We start from the raw sequence: 25272 nt of genomic DNA on the forward strand, positions 1-25272 counted from the left end.
GCAATTATTTTAGTGAATCTCTCTCAGTTTTAATGCAGGAAAAAAGCATTTGTGTAGATGAGTGCTTATGTTATACTGTATCAAACTCTTATTTTGGCCTCTGGCTGAAAGGCAGTGTACTATATAACTCTTTCTGTGGCAAGGTATAAAGCATTTTAAAGGCAATAAACCTTCAGACTTGGTGAGTTTCCCATTTTGATTTTATGATTTCACTGAAATACAACTCAGCATTGGCAGGGAGCGGAGCTCTCTAAGAAGTGTTTATCTTCTTGTGACTCTTGCAAAACTCAGTAGATTAAAAATTAAAATCTAATTCTGATGGTGTTTCTGGTGGCAGTTTAGAGTAATGCAGCTTGCTAAAGATTTCATGTAAAAAGTCAGTATGTTTCAAGTACATTCTAGGTGACAGGATGAAGTGCCAACCTACTGGTTTAGCTGTACAGCTGTAATTCTGAGAGTAAAACAACTTCTAAACCTATCTCCAGCTTTCCTTATCTCAAACACTTAAAAATATTGCTTATTCCAGATGAAAGTTTCCTTGCCATCCCCAAACAAAGTTCAGTTTTAATTTTACAAGTGAAAATATGTTGCTTTGCAACTGTTGTACCCATATACGTAGGAATTTTTTAGCAATGTCCTTGAAATGCCTGGAGTTTGAAACCTGGCATAGTTCAAGTACTTTTTTTTTTTTTTTAATACATTCCTAGCTAGATCTGGGGCAGAAAATTGGCTGGATAACAGCAGAGAGACTGAGTAATCACTCTTTGAGCAATTCTTACCTGCCACCTGCTAAAATACACAAGTAGAATCCAGTTTAGCCTTGGCCTGTTTGGGATACGACAGCGTACCCTTTCCCAGCCCAGCTTGGCAGACGTGGGTGGCTGCTGGGAGCCTCTGCACAAGGGTGGTGGTACTGGGAGTGCATCACTGAAATGTGGTCTTCCCGAGCAGAAAGCTCTTCCTTAGCCACAGGAGGAGACTGCCATTGTGGAAGAAATTGGCACATGCTTCCTTTGGTTTATAGTGCATTCGTATTTTGTGCTGAGTCCCTTACTATACTTTTCACTGAGTCAGCAGAGAGATTTGGATTCAGGTTCCCGTGTCAAAGTCTGCTCTCCGTTCGCAACTGACAGTGCGACTTTCACAGCTGTATCAGCCGTGTTTGTGAGCATGGATTCTGGCGTCAGGATCAGTGCATCTTTCTCACGTTCCCTTTCATCTCTTCTGCCATCTGCATGTCACGAGCACCACATTTTCTTTCCTGAAGCCTGTTAGCCTGCCTGCAGTGTCAGAGTGACAGTCTCTCTATTTCTACTGGCCTTCCTGCGTAGCTTTCCAGCCCTTGTGTTTACTGTGTCTCAGATCTGTTTTAAGGACTCTTTGTCCTACCTGTCAGCTCTAAAAACAAATGCTTTCGACTGGAAGACCATCATAACTCTGTAGGAGGTATAGCAGAACATACGGTAGCCTGTTGGATAAAAGACTTGCTCGTGTGGAAAGGGAAGCTGCAAGCGTGGGTAGGGTAAACTGAAAGAAAAAGTGAGGAGAGGTGCTGTCCTGCCAGCGATGTTAGCGGGCATCTCAGCCTGGAGTACACAGGTTACTTGTCGGTCAGTTGGATGGCTAGAAAGCACTGTGATATATTTATGGGTGTGGAGGAGTTACCAAAGAGTGTGGTTTCCCAGCACAAGGTTTTCTTTCTAGTTGTTTGTTGGGAGTTTGGGGGGGGCGGGGGAGTTGAGGGCTTTATTTTTTTTCTTCCCCTTGTAACCTTGGTTTCATCACTGGTTTCTCACAGGAGAAAACAGTGGGTGTTGGGAGAAGACATAAATTAGTGATGATGTTTTCATGATGTCCTATTTTTGATGTTTGGCTCAATTTTAAAGTATCCAGCTTCCATCTGTAAGCCTTGTACCAGGCAAAGCACAAGGCAGCAAGCTCTTCATAGAAATCCGTACCCTAGTGCTGGATGATTTCATGCTAGTTTTCTCGCCTGTAATCTTGGTATTAAATCACCCCTTCCTCTTCCTCCTTCCTACCCAGCAGATGAACAACCTTACAGATTTTTTCACAAAAGATGGCACCTCTTGTCCTTTCAGCACTTTCCCTTTCTGAATGAAGTAATGCAAGTATATAGGCTTGCAGAAGCCACTGAGGAAAATGGAAAAAAAAAAAGTAGTTTGCAGGGAAAGGAAAGAATAATATCCCTCATCTGTATTTGTATCGCATCAGGCTCAATCTTGATTAAAGACTTTGAACATCACAACAGCATGCCAATTTTGGCTTCCTCTTTTAGCAAAGGGTAGAGCGTGCAGAGGTCTTGGCAGCATCCCTTGACAGTAAACACAAATGAAATCAACTCACATGTTTTAAATTGGTCTGGCAATAGTACAAAAATGTGAATAAGTATCATAAATAACATAAAATTTAAGCATTTTTAATAAGCTTGGTGTAACTTATTAGCAGTCACATTTTTTTTGTTTGTATTATGTTTCCTCCAGATTTGTCTGTCAGGCTTTCTTCATGTTAGATGCCAAATAATGGGAACCAGCCATCTTGTTCTTCTCTGTCACCTCTCTTTCCGCATCTGGTGTGAATGACACATTTTTTGCCAGGTGCTTGCTTGATATTAGTGTTGCGATGTACACCAAAAAAAAATTAGGACACTGGAAGTAGGATTGTAGTGAAGCATTTTTAACAGCTCATTGTATAACTCTGATTATATAAATTATTGCCTCAGTGGGAATTAGAGAATATGGCAGGTTAAAAAGCTGTTTAGAAACCAAAACAAACTGCTCTGGCATGACAGGACAGATTTCAGGCATAAGATGCTTCCTGGCAGCAGGCCAGAGCATAATCCTACCACACAGCACTATGGACAGGCTAGAGGCCGTGACTTCGGAATCCTTACCGATTTCATCATTTCAGGCGAAGCACGCTGCTGAGTGTACTGACAGCGACGGTCCCCGGATGGCAGGCTTGAGGGATGTGGTTTACCTCTATGGACCATACTGCCATCCACCTCAATGTTCTCTCGTCCCAGCTCCAGGATAAAGCAAACCTTGTTTTTTGCTCCACAGCTATTGCTGCAATGCAGCTTCCCGGAGAGGGAAATAGGATTACACAATCAGAGCGTGCTGGTGGAGGTAGGAAAGCAGAGGATGAGCTGGCTCAGATGAACTCCATGCTCCTTGTTTGCAGTGCAGTTTTACCAGGTAATGGAGTTACGGGGGTGAAAATCTTCAGTTTGTTCCATGGTTTGGGCAGCAGGTGTTGTAAGGGGCTGGCCTAACTGCTGTAACGTGATGCTTCTGCCTTGGCTGTTGTAAAAAGCAGCTGAAGAAAAACATAAAAAGGGCTATCTTGTGTTATTAAGAGAGGGAGTAGAGGCAAATGGAGATAATGACAAGCAGTGCTAGGGGCTAGATTCATGATGTTTTGGAGCCTTTGACTGGGAAGAACTTCTGTGATCCCAGCAACCATCTGTGTGTTGCAGTAACTATAGCTAACAAATCTTGTTGTGCTTTTTTTCTTCCAATTGTGAAGTCCAAAATGCCAGTTCTTTAAGAAATGCCTTTTAGCAGTAGCAGGAGATCAGTGACTTACTTGCTTAAATTCTCGTCAGTAATCTTTATTTTTCCTTCACCAAGAAGGTGATTGGAAAATACCTCTTCTGATGCAACCTGTAAGATTCCTTGTGTTAATTTATTCATAAAAATTGGACTATTACATGATCATGAATAAGTTCAGAGTTTGTTCTTTTGCTTCTCTGTAGATTTTGGTGTAGTGGGACTTCATTCAGTCAAAATGGTAGGACTGATGATGAACACGGGTTCATGTGTAGGTGATGTTTCAACAGTGAGTCAAGCATGGTTGGACCTCTTCTTCCTCACACTGCTCAGTTGTTTCCTTTCACTGGTGTACCTTGTTTTCTCTGAGCTGAACTTGTGACTACACTGGATGCTGTGAAGAGTTTGATGATGTCTTTTCTCCAAACTGGGAATCTCTCCGGTGTGGATGGGAGACTGAGCAATGCAGGTGACAGGAGAGCTAGATGAAAGTGGAGCTCTTCAGAAAAGAGGCTAAGAAGATGCTACTATCCTTGCAAACCCAAGGTTGGTTGGGTGACACCATACATCATTTCTGGATGCAGCACTTGCATAAAGTGTTGGTTTGGTTTTTTTTTCCTGAAAATATGCAGGGGAAAATCGTGTTCCAGAGTGATCTGATAAACGATGGGAAACAGCTCACGGGTCCAGTTTTATTGCTCTGAATGGAAGAGGGAGGAGAAAGTTCATCTGGTCAAAATCCACATGCAACCTTGCATAACTGATCCTCTGCTCTGGCTGGTAAGCAAGCTTTGCAGGCTTGCAGCCGCATTCCTCTCATCTGTTGCGAAACTTCTACGTCTGATTATCTCTTTCAGCTACTGTCACTAGTTAACAGCAGAAAGCGAAAAGGTGCAGCTTGAGATAATACTGACACAGTACTTCTAAAGGCTAACAAAGCATGTGATTTAGTAACTTCTGTGAAGAATTATCTCATTGCTGATAAATCCTGCAGTTGCATCCATTTGGTGAAACCCTGATTTTATGAAGGAGAAGAAAAATGTGCCTTTTTTTTTTTTTTTTTCCCTGAGCTGCTATGACAGTGCATTCTTGGGGCCTCTTGAGAGGGAGAGGTTAAGTACCACTGAAGGAGGATGGAGGGCCGTGCTCTGAAGGGAAGTGCTCTGCTGTCCCGTTGTCCCATTGTGCTAGCACTGCTTACTTTCATGAGCTGTCCTTAGAAAGATAAATATTGCCCTTAACAGCTTTTTCTTAAATAAATAAACACCTGTTTAACCTAACTACTAGCTTCTTGTTCCATACTGACTGTATTCATCCTGGAGTAACTTGGGGGAGCTGCTTAAAATTCTACTAGCAGTAGACTTAGCTTGATCTCTTTTTGATACGACAGTCATTCCTAGTGTTTATTAGTGCCTTTGTGGCAATATTGTAGTTACAGAGGCAGGCTTGTCTGAGAGCGCAAAAAGAGAGGATAGCTGCTGCCCCATGCCACTGGACAGCTTACATTAAGATGCCTTTCTCTGCCCTTATTACAGCACTTTTGTGGTATTTGACAGAAAGCAAAATCTCATACCTGTCCTACCACATGAAGGCTAGTGGTATTGTCAGCTGATTAATTACTTAATATTCATCATTACAACCTACATTTGGAAGATATTTCCTTGCAGCACCCATGGATGTTCCTCATGGGATATTTGTGGTGTTGCGGGACATCCAGCGGCCCTTTTGGTTGCTGGAAATGAATAGAGTCAGTGTAGAGCTGCTCTGAAATGGTTGGTGCCAGGAGGTAAGGTGTGCAGCACTGACACCAGCTGGTGGTGGCAAGGATGCTGGCTTCAGGTAGTTCTCACAAGGTTTCAAAACATGCTTGGAGTGTTGGTGCAAGTAGATATTCCAGAAAAGGTTCCCTCCCAAATCCTTAAAAATCAGTTGTTTTCCATTCCTGCTTTTAGCTTGTTAGCTTGTCTGTAATTCCAGTCCAATGGGCCTTCTTTATGAAATGCAAATTGTGGGTATCTTCTGTGATTCCAGAAGCAGTTGACATAATATCCTGGGTTTGTGTCCCAACTCCCAATTTGTGCAGCCCCTCTGACCATCACAGTTACACAAGGATTCCTTCAACAGTTTCTTGATTCCAGGTCCCTCTTCTCTGACTCCAGCAACTAAGCTGGACTTGTTCAGCTCGTAATAGAAAATTTTATAAAGATTTACCCAGTACTAACAGCCTTCCCAAAACTGCCCAACACTTTTTAACTACCTAAATGTGACATACAGGATCTTCACATTCATGTGATTCGTACTTTGTATGTACCAGACTGAAAAAACAGTGCTCAGTCTCTTATGTGGGTGTCATTGTTATCGTAATATTAGAGGGTGCGGTATAGATGTGCCTTGGCAAGACTTTCCCAGTGAGTTTAGCCATTAGCACACTTAGTAAGGTCTAATTTGCCTCCTCAAATTTGTGTCCAGGTATTAGAACTTGTGTGAAATGTCATAACGCAGCAGCTTCGTTATTTTTGTCAAACAGGCAATATATAAGGAGTAAATAAGCACAGTTTATGCAGTAGCCATGTGTTTTTTTCCTCAGTGGGTAACTTGCAGATTTTGATAACCTTCAGTGAGACTTCCAGTTACCAGTCTTTCTACCTTGTTTTCAATTCAAAAGAGTGCTTTGGCTCATTCACAGCTACAGTTTTGTGAATGGGCCCAGTGAAGTAAAAGGGACCACTTGAGAAATATGTATCTTGCTGAATCAGATTGGCAATAATTTCTTTGTCCATCTGGAGCCCAAAAATAATTTTCAAAACATACTAGGGAATTTAGCCACAGAGTCTATTGATTAATGCTGTGTACCTATCTATGTTCCCTAAACTGTTTTGAAAACTGCACAATTGCTGTTCTTTGTAACCTATTGCCTGAATAAACAGGCAATAATGGACTTTTGAATAGTAGAAATTCATAGTAATTGTGCTTAATTCCTATATCCCTTTCCTTCTCCTCCTTCCAAATGTGAAGTTCTCGAGTTTAATGGGAATTAAAGTAGGTGGCATCTGAAGAACAGAGGGGTGTGATCCTACTCTCCCCCTGTGTCAGTTATACCAGTTACTGATTTGTAAGTAATGCAGGTGCAGTTCAGGTATGCCCTTGCACACATACAACCTCTGACTTCTTTAAACTCGGCACCTGCCCACCAAAAGAAATCCCTGGATGTTAGTGATACTGATTGCGGTGAATTCCACTCTGTTCATGAAGCTTTTTACTTCTTTCGGAGAAGAAAAACTACCTCTGTACACTTAGTGTAATGTTATTGAATGTGCTAGGGTAGGAAGCAGTCTTCTGACTAGCCACAGGTTGGAAAAGCTGCAGCGTGTTAGGTTTCCTGCAAAGCTAAGCAATGCTAGTTTTTCCTTTTATTGTCTGGTTTGCCCTTCATGATAATCTTCTTTGTCCAAATAAGATTCTTATCCTTCTGTCTGCAAATCGTTTGCTCAGATTTTTATAATTACCTTGGGGTCATCATTTATACAGTCCTACTTTATGTTTTCTTCCAACTGCATTGAAAGATTTTTTTTTTTATATATATATATTTTAAAGTGAACCTAGTAATTACTGTTACTGTTCACAGTAACTAGAAGTTGATTTGACATTCCAGTTAGTGCTTTATTCCTTCTCTGAACATGGCAAGCCCTTAAGAGGGGTGTTGCTTTTCCTTTTCATGCAAGTTTGGGTTCCTGAGACCCTCCTTTTTAGTCTTGTGGCAACTCTGTTTTTTGAAGGAGGACTAGGACTTGGTGCTGAGTATCTTAGTGTGTCTTGCCCTCTGCTTTGTGATACTAATGTGTTCTGTTCCTGTTTCTTGCAGGTGTATATGACGTTTAGGATTTTGACATCTTGTCTCTACCCTTGAGCTGCTATTTCTGGATACTGAATTTTTCTCAAGTACAGTAGCTGTGTGTTGTTTGAAATGCTTTGGTTTTCCTAACAAATTGTAGCAGATGCTTTCTCGAGTGTGAAGCAGGGATTAAGGAGGGCTATAGATTTGCTTCTGGAGGAATTTGCCATCATTTGCAGTGAAATCCTGCAGCTGATAACACAGTTAAACCTTCCAATATCTTCCATAAAAACAAAATATCCTTTATACTAATCTTCTGCTTTTGCTTGGTCTTATGGACCAGCCTGGCCGGAATCTGATCCCCATTTTGCCTTGTATCATCATAATATATTTCAGAATGTATGTAGTATTGATATATAAAAATATTTCTAACAGTGGAAAGACATGCTTTTGATTCTGCTAAAGCAGGAGATTATTTTCTAACAGTGAAAGATTGTATAACAAGTCGTCTTTGGAAAACTGCATATCAGTGCCAATTGTATGCTTATTGTGGGTGGTTGGCGATGTCCTTTCCAATGAGAGACCATTTGATGCAAGGGTTAAAACAAAAATCCACTACAAATAAAAGTCTGCTACTGAATTACTCTCTCTTTGGATGAGTTTCCAAGCAGTTGGACACGACACAGCTTAGCATGATGGGGCATGATGCTGACTGGACTCTCTAGTTGATGTTGTCATATAACTTGTTAGCACTACTGTAGCATTTCACAATAAGAAATACTTTTCATCCAAGATAATTTTGTTAAATGAGTTTAGTCTTGCATCATGTTAAGGTAGCACTCAGCAGAGGCACAAGAATTTCTTTGTCATACCTCGATCTCCACACAGTGCACCCTTAGGAGCTGTAATCCTGATTATTCACTGAATGAGTGTAGTAATAAATCGCTGATACAAAGCATTGCCTTTGAATCCAATGTTTTATGTGGCGAGTGTAAATACGTACAACTTTTCTCAGTCCTTCCCCCTCTACTTTGATGTGTCCCTGCGCTAACCATATTTCTGAATAGGATTATTGCACTTTCTGTGGTAGATTAGCTAGTTAACAAGTTCAATTTAAAGTCAGGAGTTTTTTTTACTGTCTATCAACCAGTACAGGCCAGTTTAAAAATGTCATTTACAGTCTGTGTATGTAATTAATAACAGATTTTAAATTATGAAGAAGGTGAGGGATCAGCTTCAGTCTTAAATTTGGATGCAATCAACAGCTTGTTACTTCGGAGTAGTATGGTATGTGTCCTATAAACAACTGCAGGCTGGGCTCCTTTCTCGACAGGGGCTAGTACTCACAGAGGATCCCAGGCCACAGTCTTAAGGTGAAGGAGAAGGGAGCTGAAACAGGGTTAGCCATGTCTGATTCCCCTCCGTATTGGTGTTAATGGCATTTTTGTTAGCAGTTTGTCTGGATGGTGATCAATTGTCCATTTCGTGTTGAAGAGCTCTGGAGAACAACATGGTGACTTTAAAACATGTACTGCTGCAATGGATATGAATTGGTTGTGTGGATGCTGGCATCGCATCTGTTGGTGTGTAAATTATCTGTGTCAGGACAATGTTACAATGGAGAGAGACTGCAGAGTGTGTTTGGTCTACCCGAATGACTTTCTGTCCCTCGTTGTTCCTGTATTAGCATGGTAATCATCACAACATCCACCCCAACCGAATAAATTCTGCTGCTGTTGTCGCACTGAGAGAAGGTGGAAGAAGAAAGCGTGGTGCTGTAACAGCAGCACAAACTGGAGTCGCTAAATTGCCAGGGACCTTAGCCGCTTCCCGTAAGCATTGCATGTTCTATCTTTGCCGCTTCCTTCCGATATCTGTCCTTCCATCTGCTGTCTTAGGCTTTTCTTCGTGCTGCACCGTGCTTGTGCTGAACCACGGCAGCACAAGTCTGGGGCTCACGCTGGTTCCCCGAGGACCAGGCTGCTCCCTCGCCTCCCTCCTTGCAGCACGTGGGTGCGGGTGCTTCGGTCGCAGCCCCTCGGGCAGGCTTCAAACCCTGCGCTTAGGAAAGCGTCCTGCCAACATGTCGCATCCCGCAGCTGGAGCCTGTGGGAGATAGACCGTAAGGCAGGTCCCACAGCTAGGATCCAGCCCTGGCTCCCTGCTGCAGTGCCGCCCTGCCTGTTGGGGGGCATGGAGCACCCCCTCCTCTGCTTGAGTCATTTTAATGCTCTGATTACCGAAGTGGGTAAGTCACCATCTCGCTTGTGATAATTACAGATTTCCTCTGTGATTTTTTTCACTTGTCGGTTGCCACAGCAACCGTGCAGTGGCTCGGCCGAATCGCTGTCACAGGGATTTAAATCTGAAGCGGCTCAGCCTTTTCCTGTGCTCTGGCGCATCTTCCCTCTTGCCCCCCCAGCACCATGGCAACCTGGCGATGGCATCCCTGCCTCCGCGATGGCACCCTGTGCTTGCTTTCCCTGCGTCCACGGGCCTGAAGGGATGCTGCTCTTATTCTCTTTGCATATTCGCGTCTCTCCCATTCCCCATCTCGAGCAGTGCGCAGGAGGTGGTGGTAGGATGCGTGCTGGCTGTTGTACTGCCTGCGTCTGTGCGTGACCTGAAGGAACTGAACCAAACCGAGGTTATTTTATGATGGTTGTATGCCTGGGATATTTGCAAACCAGAGTAAAATCAAGGGTTTTAAGGACAAAACCTGTTCTCCAGCTTCCACAATTCTTGAAAACTAAGGGGCCGTTTCAAACGTTAATACAGTCTGGCTGTGCATCTCAGGAATTTGTTTTCAGAAACCTTCTGAGAAGGCATTCAGGTGAAGTCAGACTCCCAGGGGTCCGAGCTGATGGGCTGCACCCCCATGCCAGAGGTACCGGAGTAGCAACAGGCAGAACCAGATGATCTGTTGGGTGTTACTCTCCACTGGGTTTGGCCGAGCACGGGGCATAGCTTGCAGGAGCTGGTTTCATTAACTTTCATTAACTGGGGCATTCCCCCAGCTAAGCTGCAGGGTCGCAGCTCGGGGTTTCCTCTGGGTGATGCCTGTCCTCGCTGCTGGCAGTCGCGAGCGGCTGCTGGAGGGAGCTGACAGCAATGGCATTTCTCACAAATGCAGCCGACAGCAGCCGACTCTGAAGTGAAGGAGGGAGCAGCGTTTTCAACTGGCGAGCTGGCTGCAGGGAGTTTTCATCAGGTCATGTAAGTGCCTTTCCCTTGTGCCTGCGTGCGGTGGGGGTTAGCACGGACTCCGGCTTAGCCTGCAAGGGCTGTGCTCCCGTGCTTTCTGTTCAGAGGTGAACGTATGTCTCTATGTATGTGCAGGCGTGTGTGATGTTAAAATGTCCCTGTCGTGGATATGTGTGGTTAGCTGTTCCCTGGTTTGTTTGCTGGACGCCTTGTAAAAGAAATATCCTGCATGCGTCTGCTTTTCTGTGTCCTCAGCTGAAATGGGGGTCACCTTGAGAAACCAGAGCACTCGCTCCCGTTGTAAGATGTTTCCCTTGGTTTGGTGCAGGCTGCCTCCAAATGAGCTATTTTATGACTTCAGGAAGCAGAAGAATAAATTGTGCTTTTACAGTACATTTTATTTGATGCTATTTATCTATTTTCATGACCTCTGAGGAGGCAGTGGTAGGATGCTGAGGAATAAAATCTTACAAGGAATATAACTGAATTTCCTTAGACGAAGCTCCACTTGAGGGTATTGTGCAATACTTTAATTTTTCCAAAACTACAGAACGCTTGTGGAGCAACTAATCTGAAAAGCACGGCTGTGCCATAATTTAAGTGTTTAACCCTTTGAGAGCTGAACTGATTTGGTGTGGGGAATGTATGGAAATTAACAGGCACGATTTGGATATGTTGTTGCCATCTTCATTTAAAGTAATGGATTCAAAATATGCAGACTTGAAGAGAGGTTCTTATGTGTAGCTCACTACTAAAGTTCACTGAAATATCAAAGTGCAGGTTTTTTTGGTGGGAGCTATTAAGGAATGACAAAATAAGAAAAAATTAAATTTTTTCAGCTAATAGTTTAGTTGTGCTTGTTTTTTACCAACATTTGTGTACAGTTATGCCATTTATGGAGGTATTTTTAGGTGTGGATCTGGAACGTGCCCAATTTCTAACATGCTTTTTCAATCCCTTTTTTTTTTTTTTTTTTTTTCTCCCTGAGACAATGTATTTCTTTCACAGGGACGGTGTAGGCAGATCTTATCCCAGCTTAGCTGTTCCAGTAGTTCTTGAATCAAAAATGAGCTGCTGAAAAGTTTAGTGGGTCACTTGAATCCTAGTGTGCCATAATCACAACATTCCCACCTGTTCTTATTCATTGGATTATGGACCAGGAGTCTTTTCTTGGTCCAGTACTTGTTGGAGAGAGGGAAAACAGACAAGGGCAGAAACATTTTCTTTTTTTAAAGTAAAAAAAAAAAGAAAAGAAAAAAAGATGTATTCATACCCAACCACCAAACCCTGCTTGGAGGACATCTAAGAAGGACAACCTGGACACATGAGTGTAATGACACTTCTGACTGTAGATGAGTTTTAAAACCTGATGGGAGGACTGAAGCTTTCTGTTCTAGCTTCACTGCTGGTTCAGCTCTGACCTGGTTGTTGGCCTCATTAGGCAGGTAGGTATTGCCATGTCATGATGGGTACTGTACAGTACTTCCAAGCTATGGACGTGAGGTCTTTGTCTTGTGCGTTGCATCTTGCTTTGGTCTTTTGCTGCAGTTTTCAGAACAGACTGACTTGAATGCCAGCTGAATGTTGGAGTGAGATAAGGTAGCTGTGCAAAAAAGCCAGTTTATTAGGGAAGACTTATACAGTTGTGTGCAATATTTACTGTTTTGTCAAGACTTGAAGGCAAAAACCAGTCTCCCCATTTCTATTCTTCTGAACAGTAGTGGGAATGTTTGATCCTGTTGGTGTCAATAAATAAATAAGCAACATGAATAACAGACACTTGAGCCTTACTTGTAACTATGACAACTGTGTCCTTGACAACTTAAGTACAATCATGGAGTTTCCAATTACATCCTGTTCTACACAAAGCCATTACAGTTATTAGAGGCATAAACAGCAAAAGCAACTGTCAGCTTGTGAAGTGTTTTCTGGCAAAATCCATTTTGGTGGTAGATACATGTTTCCATTTGCAGATCACTGTCACTTGTTTGGTTGTCAGTGTTGCTTGGCGTTCTTCAGGGGTCAGTATTGGGACCGGCGCTGTTTGACGTCTTTGTCAGCGACACGGACAGTGGGACTGAGTGCACCTTCAGCAAGTTGCCAACAACACCAAGCTGTGTGGTGCAGTCGACGTGCTGGAGGGAAGGGATGCCATCCAGAGGGACCTTGACAGGCTTGAGAGGTGGGGCCGTGTGAATCCCATGAAGTTCAACAAGGCCAAGTGCAAGGTCCTGCACGTGAGTCGAGGCAATCCCAAGCACAAATACAGGCTGGGCGATGAGTGGATTGAGAGCAGCCCTGCGGAGAAGGACTCGGAGGGTATTAGCAGATGAAAAACTGAATGTGAGCCAGCAGTGTGTGCTCACAGCCCAGAAAGCCAACCGTATCCCGGGCTGCATCCCAGGAAGCACGGCCAGCAAGTCGAGGGAGGTGATTGTCCCCCTCTACTCCGCTCTTGTGAGACCCCACCTGCAGTACTGCAGTCAGCTCCGGGGCCCCCAGCACAAGAAGGACATGGACCTGTTGGAGCAGGTCCAGGAGAGGGCCACAAAGATGATCAGAGGGCTAGAGCACCTCTCCTGTGAAGACAGGCTGAGAGAGTTGGGGTTGTTCAGCCTGGAGAAGAGAAAGTTCCAGGGAGACCTTGCAGAAGCCTGCCAGTACCTAAAGGGGGCCTTTAGGAGAGGGACTTTTTATAAGGGCATGTAGTGGTAGGACAAGGGGTAATGGCTCTAAGCTGGAAGAGGGTAGATTTAGATTAGGTGTAAGGAAGAAGTTCCTTATTGTGAGGGTGGTGAGGCACTGGAACAGGTTGCCTAGAGAGGTTGTGGGTGCTCCATCCCAGGAGGTGTTCAAGGCCAGGTTGGATGGGGATTTGAGCAACCTGGTCTAGTGGAAGGTGTCCCTGCCCATGACAGGGGGGTTGGAACTAGATGATATTTAAGGTCCCTTCCAACCCAGACCAGTCTGATTCTGTGAAGTGCCTTGGTGAGCTGTGCTCTCCAAGAACAAACTCACCATTCGTTGGTGAGAGTCACTCTTTGCACTGACTTTTTTGGCTGCTGCCTGTGAAATTGCACCAGATACGTGTTGAGCTTCAGAGTGCGCAGGGGTCTCTTTGTAATGTGTGGGTGGTCCCGTAGACCCAGCAGACCTCTTCCTCGGAGTGTCTCGGTCACTGTAGTGATCCTTGTATGTGGCCTTTGATATGTTGTGGGGTGCCTGTAAACCACCTTTGCTTTTGAAGTATGAGGTTGTGGCCTTTAGCTGAGCAAGTTGGATGAGGAGCAGCTTGTTTCCCTTTTCTGTGCCTTCTCATGAGGATGGTGCTAGGTACTGTTCTTCCTGAAGTCGAGGGTTTCAGCTCTGTTTTGTGCTGGGTTTGTATAGATGCTGGATGGAAAACCTAATGCCAGCCTTATATGAACACCAGATATACATTTTCTTGCAACTACTTATTAACAGGACTTTCCTATTCCAGTGATGATTTAAGACAGCCTTACTCTAGCTATCGCTAGAAATTGTTGGCGTTACTCTAACAGACTTCTCTTGCAAATGCTGTTGTGAGCTAATTCAATTTTTTTTCAGAACTATACCTTTGAAAAAAACCTGTTGAAGTAAAAGGACCTGTTGTATTTCGTTGTGTGCAGTCAGGCTTTCATAACTACATAGACTATATATGAACTTTTAACTCTGCTTCTGGGACCAAGTGAATTGCAGTTAAATACATCAACATGCTGGCAGGCTTCTTTATTTACTTTGTTGTTTACTACATTTAAGTGCCTAAAGCAGTAAGTCAGGATTTCTATTGTCACCCTGCGCTCTGTCAATAACAACTAGTTAAGTGATTCAGTTTTTTCCTGCTTTGATGTATTGGATGTGGACATTCCCCATCTCCCCAGAGGAGCATGGGTTGGTACTTAATGATTGCAGTGCATTTTCAAACAGCAAGTGCTGTTCAATGTATACATTGAATCTTTTTACGTAGATACTGCGATGACATTGGGTTGACCCATTCTACCTCAAATGCAGACTAAGGAAGGACATGATTATGTTTAATGGACGACAGACTCAACTGTCTTCCACCTCACCCATACTTAGATTTCTTTGTGAATTGTGGGGATATTCCAGACTCTGGGATCTCCTTGAGCTGTTTTTAGAAGTAAAATACTTGAGCTGCATCACCGAAGTCATGAAAGATGTTTGTTCATGAACACTGCAAACCAGGACACTTGCCCCCCTTTAACAAATAGCCTTGGGTTTTCACTGGTTTTTTTTAAGACAGGGCCCTTCAACTCTCTGTTTTGTGAGGCCGAGGCACAGAACACTATCTGCCAGCAGTTGATGACAGTAGTAAAAAAAGCATAATAAGGGATTTCAGGAGTTCATGGGGTGCAGAATGTAGGACTGGTTAAGGTTTTTCATTATAACTTGTCACGCTATTGCAGAGTAAGAGATGATAGGGCTTGGGAAGCATGAATGAGGCTGGAAAGCTTGTCTCTATTCAGCTCAGAAGCTGCAGTCCCATCTAGCTCTGGTTTTGGCAGCCGTTTTATCTTTCCTCTCTTTCAGAACTACTTATCTCATCTCTGACTTACTGTACGGCTGGCACTGCTTATGTGATGAGATCTGTGACTCCCTCTTCTTAGTGCCCATGTCCTGGCCTCACTATCCAAACTCTTTCCAGCTTGCCACTGATATATTCCAGTCTGATTCTCTTCCAGAAAAGCTGTTTGAAGAGCACTGATGTGCAAGTATGGGAGCATTGTGGAGGTTAGAAAAGGAGAAACAAGAGCTCATGGAGGATAAACAACACAAAAAACTGGACCACTAATGCGTTACCGCATTGTGGATCTTTGTAACAGTAGTTGAACTCACTACCCTGTAAAGCCAAGGAAATTAACTTCTAATTCCAAAAGAAAACCAGCTTTGCAGTGTATTCCCACTTCCAGCATGGCTACCTGAGTACTGCCAGGCTTTCCAACATTGTTCTTTTGTTTCAGTCACAGCAACCACAGCTGACTTGGTCTCCCAGTTTGCAGTTTCTTCCACTGTTAAAAACATATGCGGAAAATACGGTGTCAAACAAAGCATGCTGAGCTGTGAACTGAAGAGCCTTCTCGCCTCTTTGAGAAACACCCTCCTTGCAAACCGTCCGTACCAGCTCACCTCCAGGATGCCAGGGCAGGCTGGGGGTGTCGAAAGGGGGGTTTTGCTTTCAGGCGTCATGCGGGTGCTGCCTGTGGGGTCCCCACAGAGAGGGGGCACATCTGCCCGCGGGCTGGCAGAGCTTCAGGGCCTTGGGCTGCCGCCCCTGCGCCCCCCAGCAGACCCTGCACTGCGCACGAAGCCAACGAGCCTCGTGCTGTTTTCATATCAGGAGGGATCCGAGCAAACAGGACTAAAAGATAGTTTGAGATGTTTTAAACTTCACAGTTAACGTGTAGCATGACAATCCCCTGGCTGCTGTGCATCACAGAAAAGTCAAGCAAAGGAATACAGCAAGAAAGGAATGAATTTGCCTTTATGTCCTGCTCCCCAAATACATATTGTGAAGACTTGTGGAGTAATTGCCGTGCGCAGCTTGTGCTGCTGTTTCTAAACCACTTAATTGTTCCTGGTTAAATGGGTTTGGAGCTGCTGAAGGACAGATGAATGTGCCCCCATGAATTTAAAACAGGCTTCTGTGTCTCTCGCATGAATTGCAAGAAAGAGATGCAAATCTGCAGTGCTGACTCTTCGTCTGAGTCTTGCAGTGTCTCTGTTTCACCTCTTACCTTTGCATCTATCCCGAGGATGCTTTCAGAGGCAGGTTTTTGCAAGCTGCAGCCTGAAACCCAGATGTCATGCTGCATTAGCTTCTCTGCTAGCAAGCGAGAATGCTGTATGAACTCCTAGTTTGTATATTTTCACTCCTGTATCGGGATCGAGTGCCCCTGAATGCTGGGGTCCCTCTCTAATTTTTTTTTATTTTTCCAGGGGTTCCACCTAAGAAACATAATCTTGTTAGCTTACAGAAACAATGTGTCTTTATAGTTCACAATAGGTTTCTGCTGCTGCACTGAATGACTGTTGTCGTTCCTAGTAACTAATTTTGCCTGTCAGAAATAATCACTCAGTACAGAATTTTAAGAGCTGCCGTTTAAAAAAATACAACCAATTTCACAGCGTGCATTTAAAAAGTCCACGTATCCTTATGTTTCATGTGCTCCATAAACTGTACTGAGCTTCTGCTTTGAAAATAATTTTTCTTGTGACTGACTTAAGCTGTATTTGCCAATGCATGTGTTTATGTAATGCAGAATTCCATACAAAAATATATGCAAATATATTTGCAAATATATCTGCAAAATTGATGCATTGAACATTCATTTCGGAATAGCTGTTTTGTACAGTCATCTGTAATGATGGCCTTCTCCAGCTCAGGCAGTTGCCATTAGAGGAAAAATATTTAGAGAAGACTTTTATGAATCTCTTTTTCTGGAAGAGTCTCATTTCTTTGAGGTCTAAGGTAGCTAGCGTTTAATCACAAATCTAATCCAAACATTGTCCTTCATATCCCCTTTACAGTCTGATATCTGAAATTGGTGGATGTATTTTGCCTAGATTTTAAAGAATCTGAAACTGTACGCAGTTGCTCCAAAGCAGCAGCGGTGATGGAGCGTGGCTTTGCTGCAGTTTTGACACGTGCATGAGAGCTAATTTCTGCTGGCTTGCAAACTGTGCCATGGCTGCTTGCAGTGCTAGAACAAGCTAGGCTGGTGGGAATTGATCAAGAGATGAATTATGGAGGCAAATTTCAATTGGTTATTATGATAAGCAAATAACATGTGCTTAGACAACTATACCAATCACATCAGCTGATCTCCTGTGAGAATATGTGTGCATAATGGAGATGGAGAAGTAGTTGATTTTAGTTATACTCACGTCTGATATTACGTGATTTATTCTGACTCTGGACTGGAAGATGGTAAAACATTTTATATAACAACTGTCAAGGAAAATTAGGGCTAAGCTACTTTATTTTTAAACCTCTTGCAATAATTTTTTTCTATGAGTATTTCAGAAAGCCAATACCATTTCCAAATATATTTTTGACCCTTTTATGAATACTTATTTTAACTATTAAAGGACTTAAGATAAACAGTAGATGTAAGTAAAAGACAAAAATAACATTCTGGGAGCAAAGATGTAGGAGTGGTTTACCTAGGGAAGGAAGAGTAGGTACCGCTAGAGGGAAACCTGGACACTGGTGGGTACAGCCATGTAGTGTGACTGGAAGGTATGTTTGATTTGTATGTGAAGAGGCATCTCATCATTGTGGGGAAGGTAGATTAGTCAGCTGGTAGCAAAACACCCACGGGAGATGATTGAAGGAGATTAGAATGACAAAGCAAACCTTGGTGGGTTGTTTTAGCCTTCTGCCATAGGTAGGTTTGCACTGCTCCATTTGTCTGTTCCTGCAAAGCTATGTTCATGTTAGCTTTTAACAGACTCCTAGAGATTTTTAGAAAGTAATACTTTGCAGAGCAAACTTAAGGAGGGAATTGTAGATTGCAGAAGTACGGACTAGATAAATAGCTTTGAAGAGAGGACGTCAATCAAGGTGGTTAATCATTGCGAGAGGTGCTGGGCTGATTCAGCCTTTAACAGCTTTTTTTCCACAGTGGTAGTCTCACTGACTTAGACTTGCATTTGTTTTTTGTTAGAGGATGGTCCTGCGATAAGAAATTTATGGTATTGGGATATTTCTTTATGCATTGATTATGCAAAAGTTAGCACAAATAAAGAAAAAACCTGAGGGTTGAAAAAAGAAAATTAAATTAATCCTGTCTTATAAGTGAAGTTACTCTTTTCTGAAAAAATTTAACTAGTTCCCTTTACACTTCTGACCCAAAACCTTACCTTAATCTAGTTTTTTCCAGTGTGCACACAAATGTTGTGCAAGTGTTTTCTCACTGTGGCAGATTTCAAAATACCTTGAATTTTAAATTGAACTCAGAGCGAACTAAGTGAAACTAAGTGCTACGTCAATTGCCTGGGAAGGCACAGGGAATTTTCTTTGTACCTAAGTATTAATAAGTCTGTGAATTAGTAGGTCTCTGTAGGCAAGGAGTTTTTTGTTTTCTTTTGCCAATTTTGAAAAAGCTCGAGAATGAAGGAAAGCAAATGGTATTTTGGCTAAAGACAATACAGAAATTAAATTTCTGATATATTAGTCTTGGGTAAGAGATACTTCCTATCATGGTAGCAATAGATCAAATGCTTCCCTGCATCTAGTCGCCAACATCTATTTGCGTATTTTATTGATGGCATAGAAATGATGTAAGCAGTAAGCTGTGATCTCTTTCTGCTGGAAGATCAGCTCCATTCTCGGAGCATATTTGTTAAATAGAGTTCTTTCCAGGAGGTTTACAGGTAATAATGACATTTCATTTGGACTGCAAGCCTTGGTCCATTGCTACTAGAGGTCTACACCCGCTGAGGGTGGAGGGACATCCAGTGAGGTGAAAAATGCCAGTGTAGTCTCTGTACAGGCAAAGAAGGCCTCTAGTGTTCTACGTAGAACAGAGGGTACCACAATTCTAAGCGTAAAGTTTGAATTTAACCTGTATCTTGGATAATAATTCAATGATCTGTTTTACCTGTTTATGACTTCCAGCCAGGCTTTCTGCACAGGTGATCCAGAGTGAAAAAGGAGTCATATTATCATTTATGCTACTTGACTTTACAAGGTCATTTATATTTAACTAGCTGAGGTAGAATCAGAGAATAGCTGAGGTTGGAAGGGACCCCTGGAGGTCATCTGGTCCAACCGTCCTGCTCAAGCAGGGCCACCTAAAGCGGGCTGCTCAGGTCCATGTCCAGTTGGGTTTTGAATATCTCCAAGTATGGTGATTCCACACCCTCTCTGGGTGATCTGTCCAGAGTTTTTCTATGTTTAGATGGATCTTACTGTATTTCATTTTGTGCTCATTGCCTCTTACCCAGTCACTGGACACCACTGAGAAGACCCTGGCTCCTTCTTTACTCCCTCCCGTCAGGTATTTATTACACATTGATGGGATGCAACCTGAGCTTTCTTCAGGCTGAACGATCCCAGCTATTACAGTCTCTATTCATAGAGATGTGATTAATTGTTTTTTCAGGGGATTGATTTTTCTTTTCTTTCCTAACGTCTGTCTTGCTGTCTTTTTGTATTAGATGAGATTTTTCTCATAAACTTAGGTTGAATCAAAATAACAGATTGGCTTGAGAGACTGACTGGAAACAATTTTTTTAAAGTTCAATGTAGTCCACATACATAGAGAAAGTAGAGAAGAGGAGCAGGGGAAAACAGGTAATGATCTTTGCCCCGTGGCCCCACTAAAGCTGTGAGGTACAGATTTAGCCTGGAAGTCATTTGCCTCAACAAGACCTAGCATCAGCCTTGGGTCTCAATCCTGAGACTGCTCTGAATGTCAGCATTAATCCATCAAAGCATGCTTTCAGTTTCTTTGGATTTAAATTAGTGAAAGTGGAAATTGAAACGAATGACACAGTAATAGTGGCTGCATCCACAGGGACATGAATAAGTGTATGCTTTTCTTTTTTTCAGAACGTCAGCCAGCAAGAAATCTCTCAAGATTGAGTCTTTTTGAGTAAAGAAAAGATAAAATGGCATCAATGTTGCTTAGTCGACAGCTGACCTGTTGCCTGCAGCAAAACTCTAGACTGCTTGTATTTGGTAAGTGGTTTTTTGTATTTTCTTGCTTTGTATTTGGTGAGCATTCACTTTACACTAGTGGACAAAATTCCAGTTTGAACACTACTGGATGTTGAATCTTTCAAAACTTGAAGAATATGTTGTTCTGCATCTTAGATAATGATGCAGTTGTAGTCCAGAAGTGGCCCACAAAGGTGCTGTGGGTTCTTTTTTATTCTGCAAACAAGAACTCATTTAGTTAATAATGTGCACTGTAAACATGCTAACTGAAACAAAGCTCTTCAGCCCTTGGAACTCTGCTCTTACTTTCTGATGCTACGTGGTGCAGAGATGAAACAACCATCCATCAAAATCAACTGTTTTTTGTCTTTGTGCTATGTAGCATGACTCTGCCAGTCTTCCCTTTGGAGAGGTTTTGTGTGAGTGACATGAAGAGATGGCCCTCACTGGGGATGTGTGTTTCTGCTTGGAGTTAGCTCTAGTATGAAATAAAAACCTACCAAACAGCATCAAACTACTTTCTCCTAAGTGTATAATGGCAAGTTCTTGCTTGGCCCCAGCTTGTAATTTGGCATTGTGTATGTCTATATTAAACCTGCAATCTCTGTGAAATATATATAAAAAATAAATTTCTGTTGGCTTTGTTGGACAAAGCAGTGTAGAATCTAAGATCTGCCATCCATTTTGTGTGCTGTTATACTGAATACAGTATGGCTGAACGGCTTCTGTGACCGAGTAAATATTAATGTTTCTTTTCTCCTCCAGCCCTTCTTCTGCAGTGCCATTGTGCTCCTTCTGCCACTGCCAGGCAAACACAGAACGCTTCCATTTGCTCAGAAACTTAAGCATGATTGATTTCCTTTTAAATAATACACTTTGGGGAGCAGCTGACCTTTGGCTAAAGAACACAAAGTCAGGTCTTGTAACTATTGGAAAAGTATTAGGTCAGTGTTTCAGTACAGGATGCACTTCTATTTATGGGAGTGACGCACTGATTATCTGCACTGTGCAAGAGCAGTGATCGTTTGGTCGATAGTGGACAATGGAAAGTGCTTGCAGCAACCAGGCCTTCGTTAGTTGTCAGTCCTTTGAGCTAATCTGTCATCTCAGTATCACTTAATGCTCCCTGTCCCTCCCAGTGTCTTGCCCGCTCCTATGCTGCTTCCCAACCACAAAGACAAATATATTGCAGTTGTGCAAGATACTTGAGGTCACTGGAGAGCAGATGCACTAACTCATTCTTCCTTTCTCACCGTTGCAGTGAGGGGGTGTAGATCTTCAACAAGAAAGGAAAGCAACTCCAGGGTCTGTTAATCCATCCTTGCTTTCAGGAAACTTGTAAGTGGGAAAACCTGCTAAACTATTGAAGCAAAGAATAGAGGGTCCTGGCTGCAGGTTGTGTAACAGACCTGTGGCCTTTGGGACTGAATGCTTCGTGTGTCTGTCCAGAGATTAGAAAAGATGGAGCAAGAGGAGAACCCCTCACTAGAAGAAACTGGCAGTATCCTGGCAGTATTTTAGCCTGCAACATTCCTGGCTGACAGAATAGACAGAAGACTGACACTTGTAGCAAAAATCAGAGCTTCAGGCCATTTTCCTGGTGAGTCCCAGCTAAGGTTGCAGTGCTGCCGGTCTCTGCTGGCTTTTAGGGAAATGCTGAGGGCAACATCCAGGAGCTCTCTGCTCCAGAGTGCTTTCCTCCAAGGTATTTTTGAGCACTCAAGTTCGGAGCTTTACAGACTAAAAAAGAGACTTGTACATTACTCCCACAAAAATCCTGTGGTGCCATTTGGTCTGTTAATTTCTTTCTGTGGGTACTGAAATGACAGGGTTTGCAAAGGGGGGATGGAGGTGGAGAGGAAGAGAGAATAGATTGCCTCTTGGTAGAAGTCTCTACGTCTGTGGGCTGTCATGTTTCAGTTGTGTGTGTGCATTAAGCACAATAATCCTGTTCAGCTTGAATCTATGATAAATTTGTTTACAGAAAGAGATTTTTTTTCATCCTTGATTATTTCTGATTTTTAAAGCAAATGTGGGAGTTAGCATTGTGCTGGCCCTGAGCATGAAATAAGCTGGTTACTGACAAAAAAGGGGCACGTGGAAAGGAAGGATGTTGGCAAGTTTGCATTTGCTGCAGCAAAGAATTACATGCACATTCACTGTTGTAAAATACATGGGAACAAAGGTAACTAAGCTTTATATGAATCAAAATATTTCTAGGAACCTTTTCTCTAGTTGTACGTGGGGGCTAGTGTTTAATTCTAATTAAGATGGATTTTAGGCCCTCAATCTTTTAAGGAACTTGGGACAAGAGATAAGCATCTGGTTGGAGAATTTTTTTTACTTAACCACTGCTTGTAGTGTTCTCATTACTAACAGTGCTAGTCTGTGGCAAGCTAACTAGAAAGGGAAAATGAAAATAATATAAGTTCATCAAAATGCAAAAGTTAAGCAAAACATATGAAAGTAATATGCAACTTACATCTTCCCAAAAAATGTGAACCCTGAAAGTATTTGGAGTCCTTACACCTTCCTTAAAGATAAGCATTAATCAGGTATGGTTTTATTTTCCCTATGTATTTGATCTACTTGATAGTTTGGCCTTGAAGATAAAGTTCACTACAATTTGAAGGGTGGCAGAAGAATGACAATAGACTGAGTAGGTAGCCTAATCTCTTCTTACAAAGACTCATGCATAGTGCTGTCAGGATGGTAATGGCCAGGCAAATCCGGGAGAGGCGACTCATGTTGGAGAAATGACGACGTACCTCGGTGTTGTGTCTTACCTGAATTGAGTTCTGTTGCTACTGTCAGCCCGGTGTGCTGCAAGGTGATCACAACTGATAGTCTGAACGTAAATACTTATTCTGCTTCTGCGAGCTCTGGTTTTATCAGCTGTGCCAATGTAGTAGGAAAGCTGTTCCATTTCCATGCTTCGGAGGCAGATGAAGGTGCAGTTGGTTGTTAGCTGGTAGGGTAGTACCATAATTATGAGGACAGGCTGGGACTCCAGAGATCTAGGTTCAGTTTCCTACTGATAACCCTAAGGGGTTGAATTTGTCTTTGAATCTTGAACTGCACAGCATGTCGAAAGGTCAATCTTCTGCCTTAAGGTAGCATCAATTTCTTTTAGTCCATGCCCATCCCCTTCTAGGATGCTGACCTGTTCTTAAAGGCCCCTAGCAGTGCAGCTTCTGCAGCTTCCCTAGGCAATCTGTTGTATTGCTGAACTGACCGTACCTTTAAAACTTTTTTCTAATATTTAACCTAAGTTTCAAAACAGGAAAAAATATCAGATCCTTACTATTTGCCCTGCCCTCAAAGGACCTGGAAGCTGGAATGTTTATTATTTCTTTGCAGCAGCCTTTTATGTATTTGAAACCTATTACATCCCCCGAGACCTCATAATTTTTTCTCAACTGGTCTAAATACTGTTTCAGTCTCTCCTTGTAGGTCCAGTTTTTTTCCTCCAGATTCTCTGCAGTTTTATTGCAGTGCCCTAAGTGGACTAACTACAATTGAGGCTGTACCTCACCTATCTCAGTCTGTTTTCTATCTCTCTACAGAGGACAATAATGTTTTATCTCACAGGTGTGCTGCAGTAAAGTTTGAGAGATGTTCATATTAATTATTGACTTGTCCCCATCACAGTTACCAGAAAGAGGCTGGAAAGCCATGAGAAAGATTTACTCTCAGTCCTACTTTTGTCTCCAGTATTAATCCTTGCTAAGACTTTCTACTTTTTTTAGTTCAGTTTGTACATTAGGAGCTTCCCTAGGAAATCAGAGAGAACAACCTGGATATGTGTGAGGGATGTGTGTGAGAAGCAAGGATCAATTCCCTTCCCTGCATTGTAGAGAACATGGACTTGAGGTCACCTTCAGCTGATGCCCTGGGAACTGGCCATTGGTGGCTCTCGAGTGCAACATCTCCCGCTGGACTGAGGAACCTTTACTTTTCAGTCTGACCAAACGTTCCCACAAAAAGCTGAGATATATAAAAATCTTTGTATTAAAACCTGTTGTTGGAAGGAGGCTCTGCTACAAGGCTAAGCTTGGACTTAGGTTCTCCGTTGCTTGAATGAATGTAAGGCCTTTGATGTTCCTACCTAATTTTCTTGTTCTTTCTGTGCCACAAAGGGTGGCTGTGGCAATGCTGGCTGTGTTTTCCCACCTGGGCCTTCCTTGTGGCTCTTCATCTCTAGAGGTGTCCTGATGAGCTCCCATAGCTGTTAACTCTGGTCGGTTGTGCTGCAAGTGAGGAAGGGTGTTATGACTGATTCAGATCACAAGAAAACCAGCAGTTGGACGCTCCTGTAACTCTGCTGAAGAGTTGATTTGGGATTATGCTGTGATCAGGAGGGGGAACTGTACTTATCTTTCTTACAGGAGCTTCCACTTCTGTACGGCCTGTTTGGTATCGGATTTTTTCTTCGTCTTTGGAGAATCCTGTTCCAATAAAATCTCCAGTGTGTATGTGGGAGTACTGAAACACAGACAATCTCATGTGGAAGAGCTTCTGATCTTAGAGCGTAAAGCACTCTGTAAATAGCAAGCTCAGTTTTCACAATATTATGCAATAGCGATGTTCGTTTTCCAAACATCTCTAGCTAGGCTGGCCTTTTGCCATTTCGTTTCAAGATCTGTTAGTAACAGATTCTACTTCCAGCACCTAAAAGAGGACTTGGGGGAAATCGCAGTCCTCCTACTTTTGGCTGTCAGGGCCTCCACGCTCTAAAAATTCTGTCTGGAAGGTGATTTGATAGACACGATGGAGTGGAAGTTAAAGGCATGCAAGGGAGATTGAGTTTCTGCACTTGCGGTGCTATGGCACATGTAATGTGCCTCCTTGGGGACTGGAGAGCATTCACTTTATACTCTTTCACAGCAAAACGCTTGCATTTGAGAGATCTGGTATGCCAGCATTTATTTTCACTTATCTTCTTTTCTTTTTTTTCCTTG

General features: G+C 42.7%; 1 protein-coding gene across 4 annotated transcripts in view; it reads left to right on the forward strand.

Moving 5' to 3' along the window:
* ABAT (4-aminobutyrate aminotransferase) overlaps positions 1-25272 on the forward strand; it is a 62862-nt gene that overhangs the window by 7454 nt on the left and 30136 nt on the right. For 2 of the 4 annotated variants that reach the window (XM_069809909.1, XM_069809906.1), the window contains exon 2: positions 20204-20332. In XM_069809909.1, coding sequence (XP_069666010.1) covers positions 20263-20332 — 70 coding nt within the window. In that variant the 5' untranslated portion in view covers positions 20204-20262. Of the gene's footprint in view, positions 1-3194; positions 3216-10346; positions 10618-20203; positions 20333-25272 lie in introns of those variants that run through there. The other 2 variants (XM_069809908.1, XM_069809907.1) reach the window with 2 other exon arrangements.

The sequence above is a fragment of the Haliaeetus albicilla genome, chromosome 22 (genome assembly GCF_947461875.1).
Source record: "Haliaeetus albicilla chromosome 22, bHalAlb1.1, whole genome shotgun sequence".
NCBI classification, from domain to species: Eukaryota; Metazoa; Chordata; class Aves; order Accipitriformes; family Accipitridae; genus Haliaeetus; species Haliaeetus albicilla.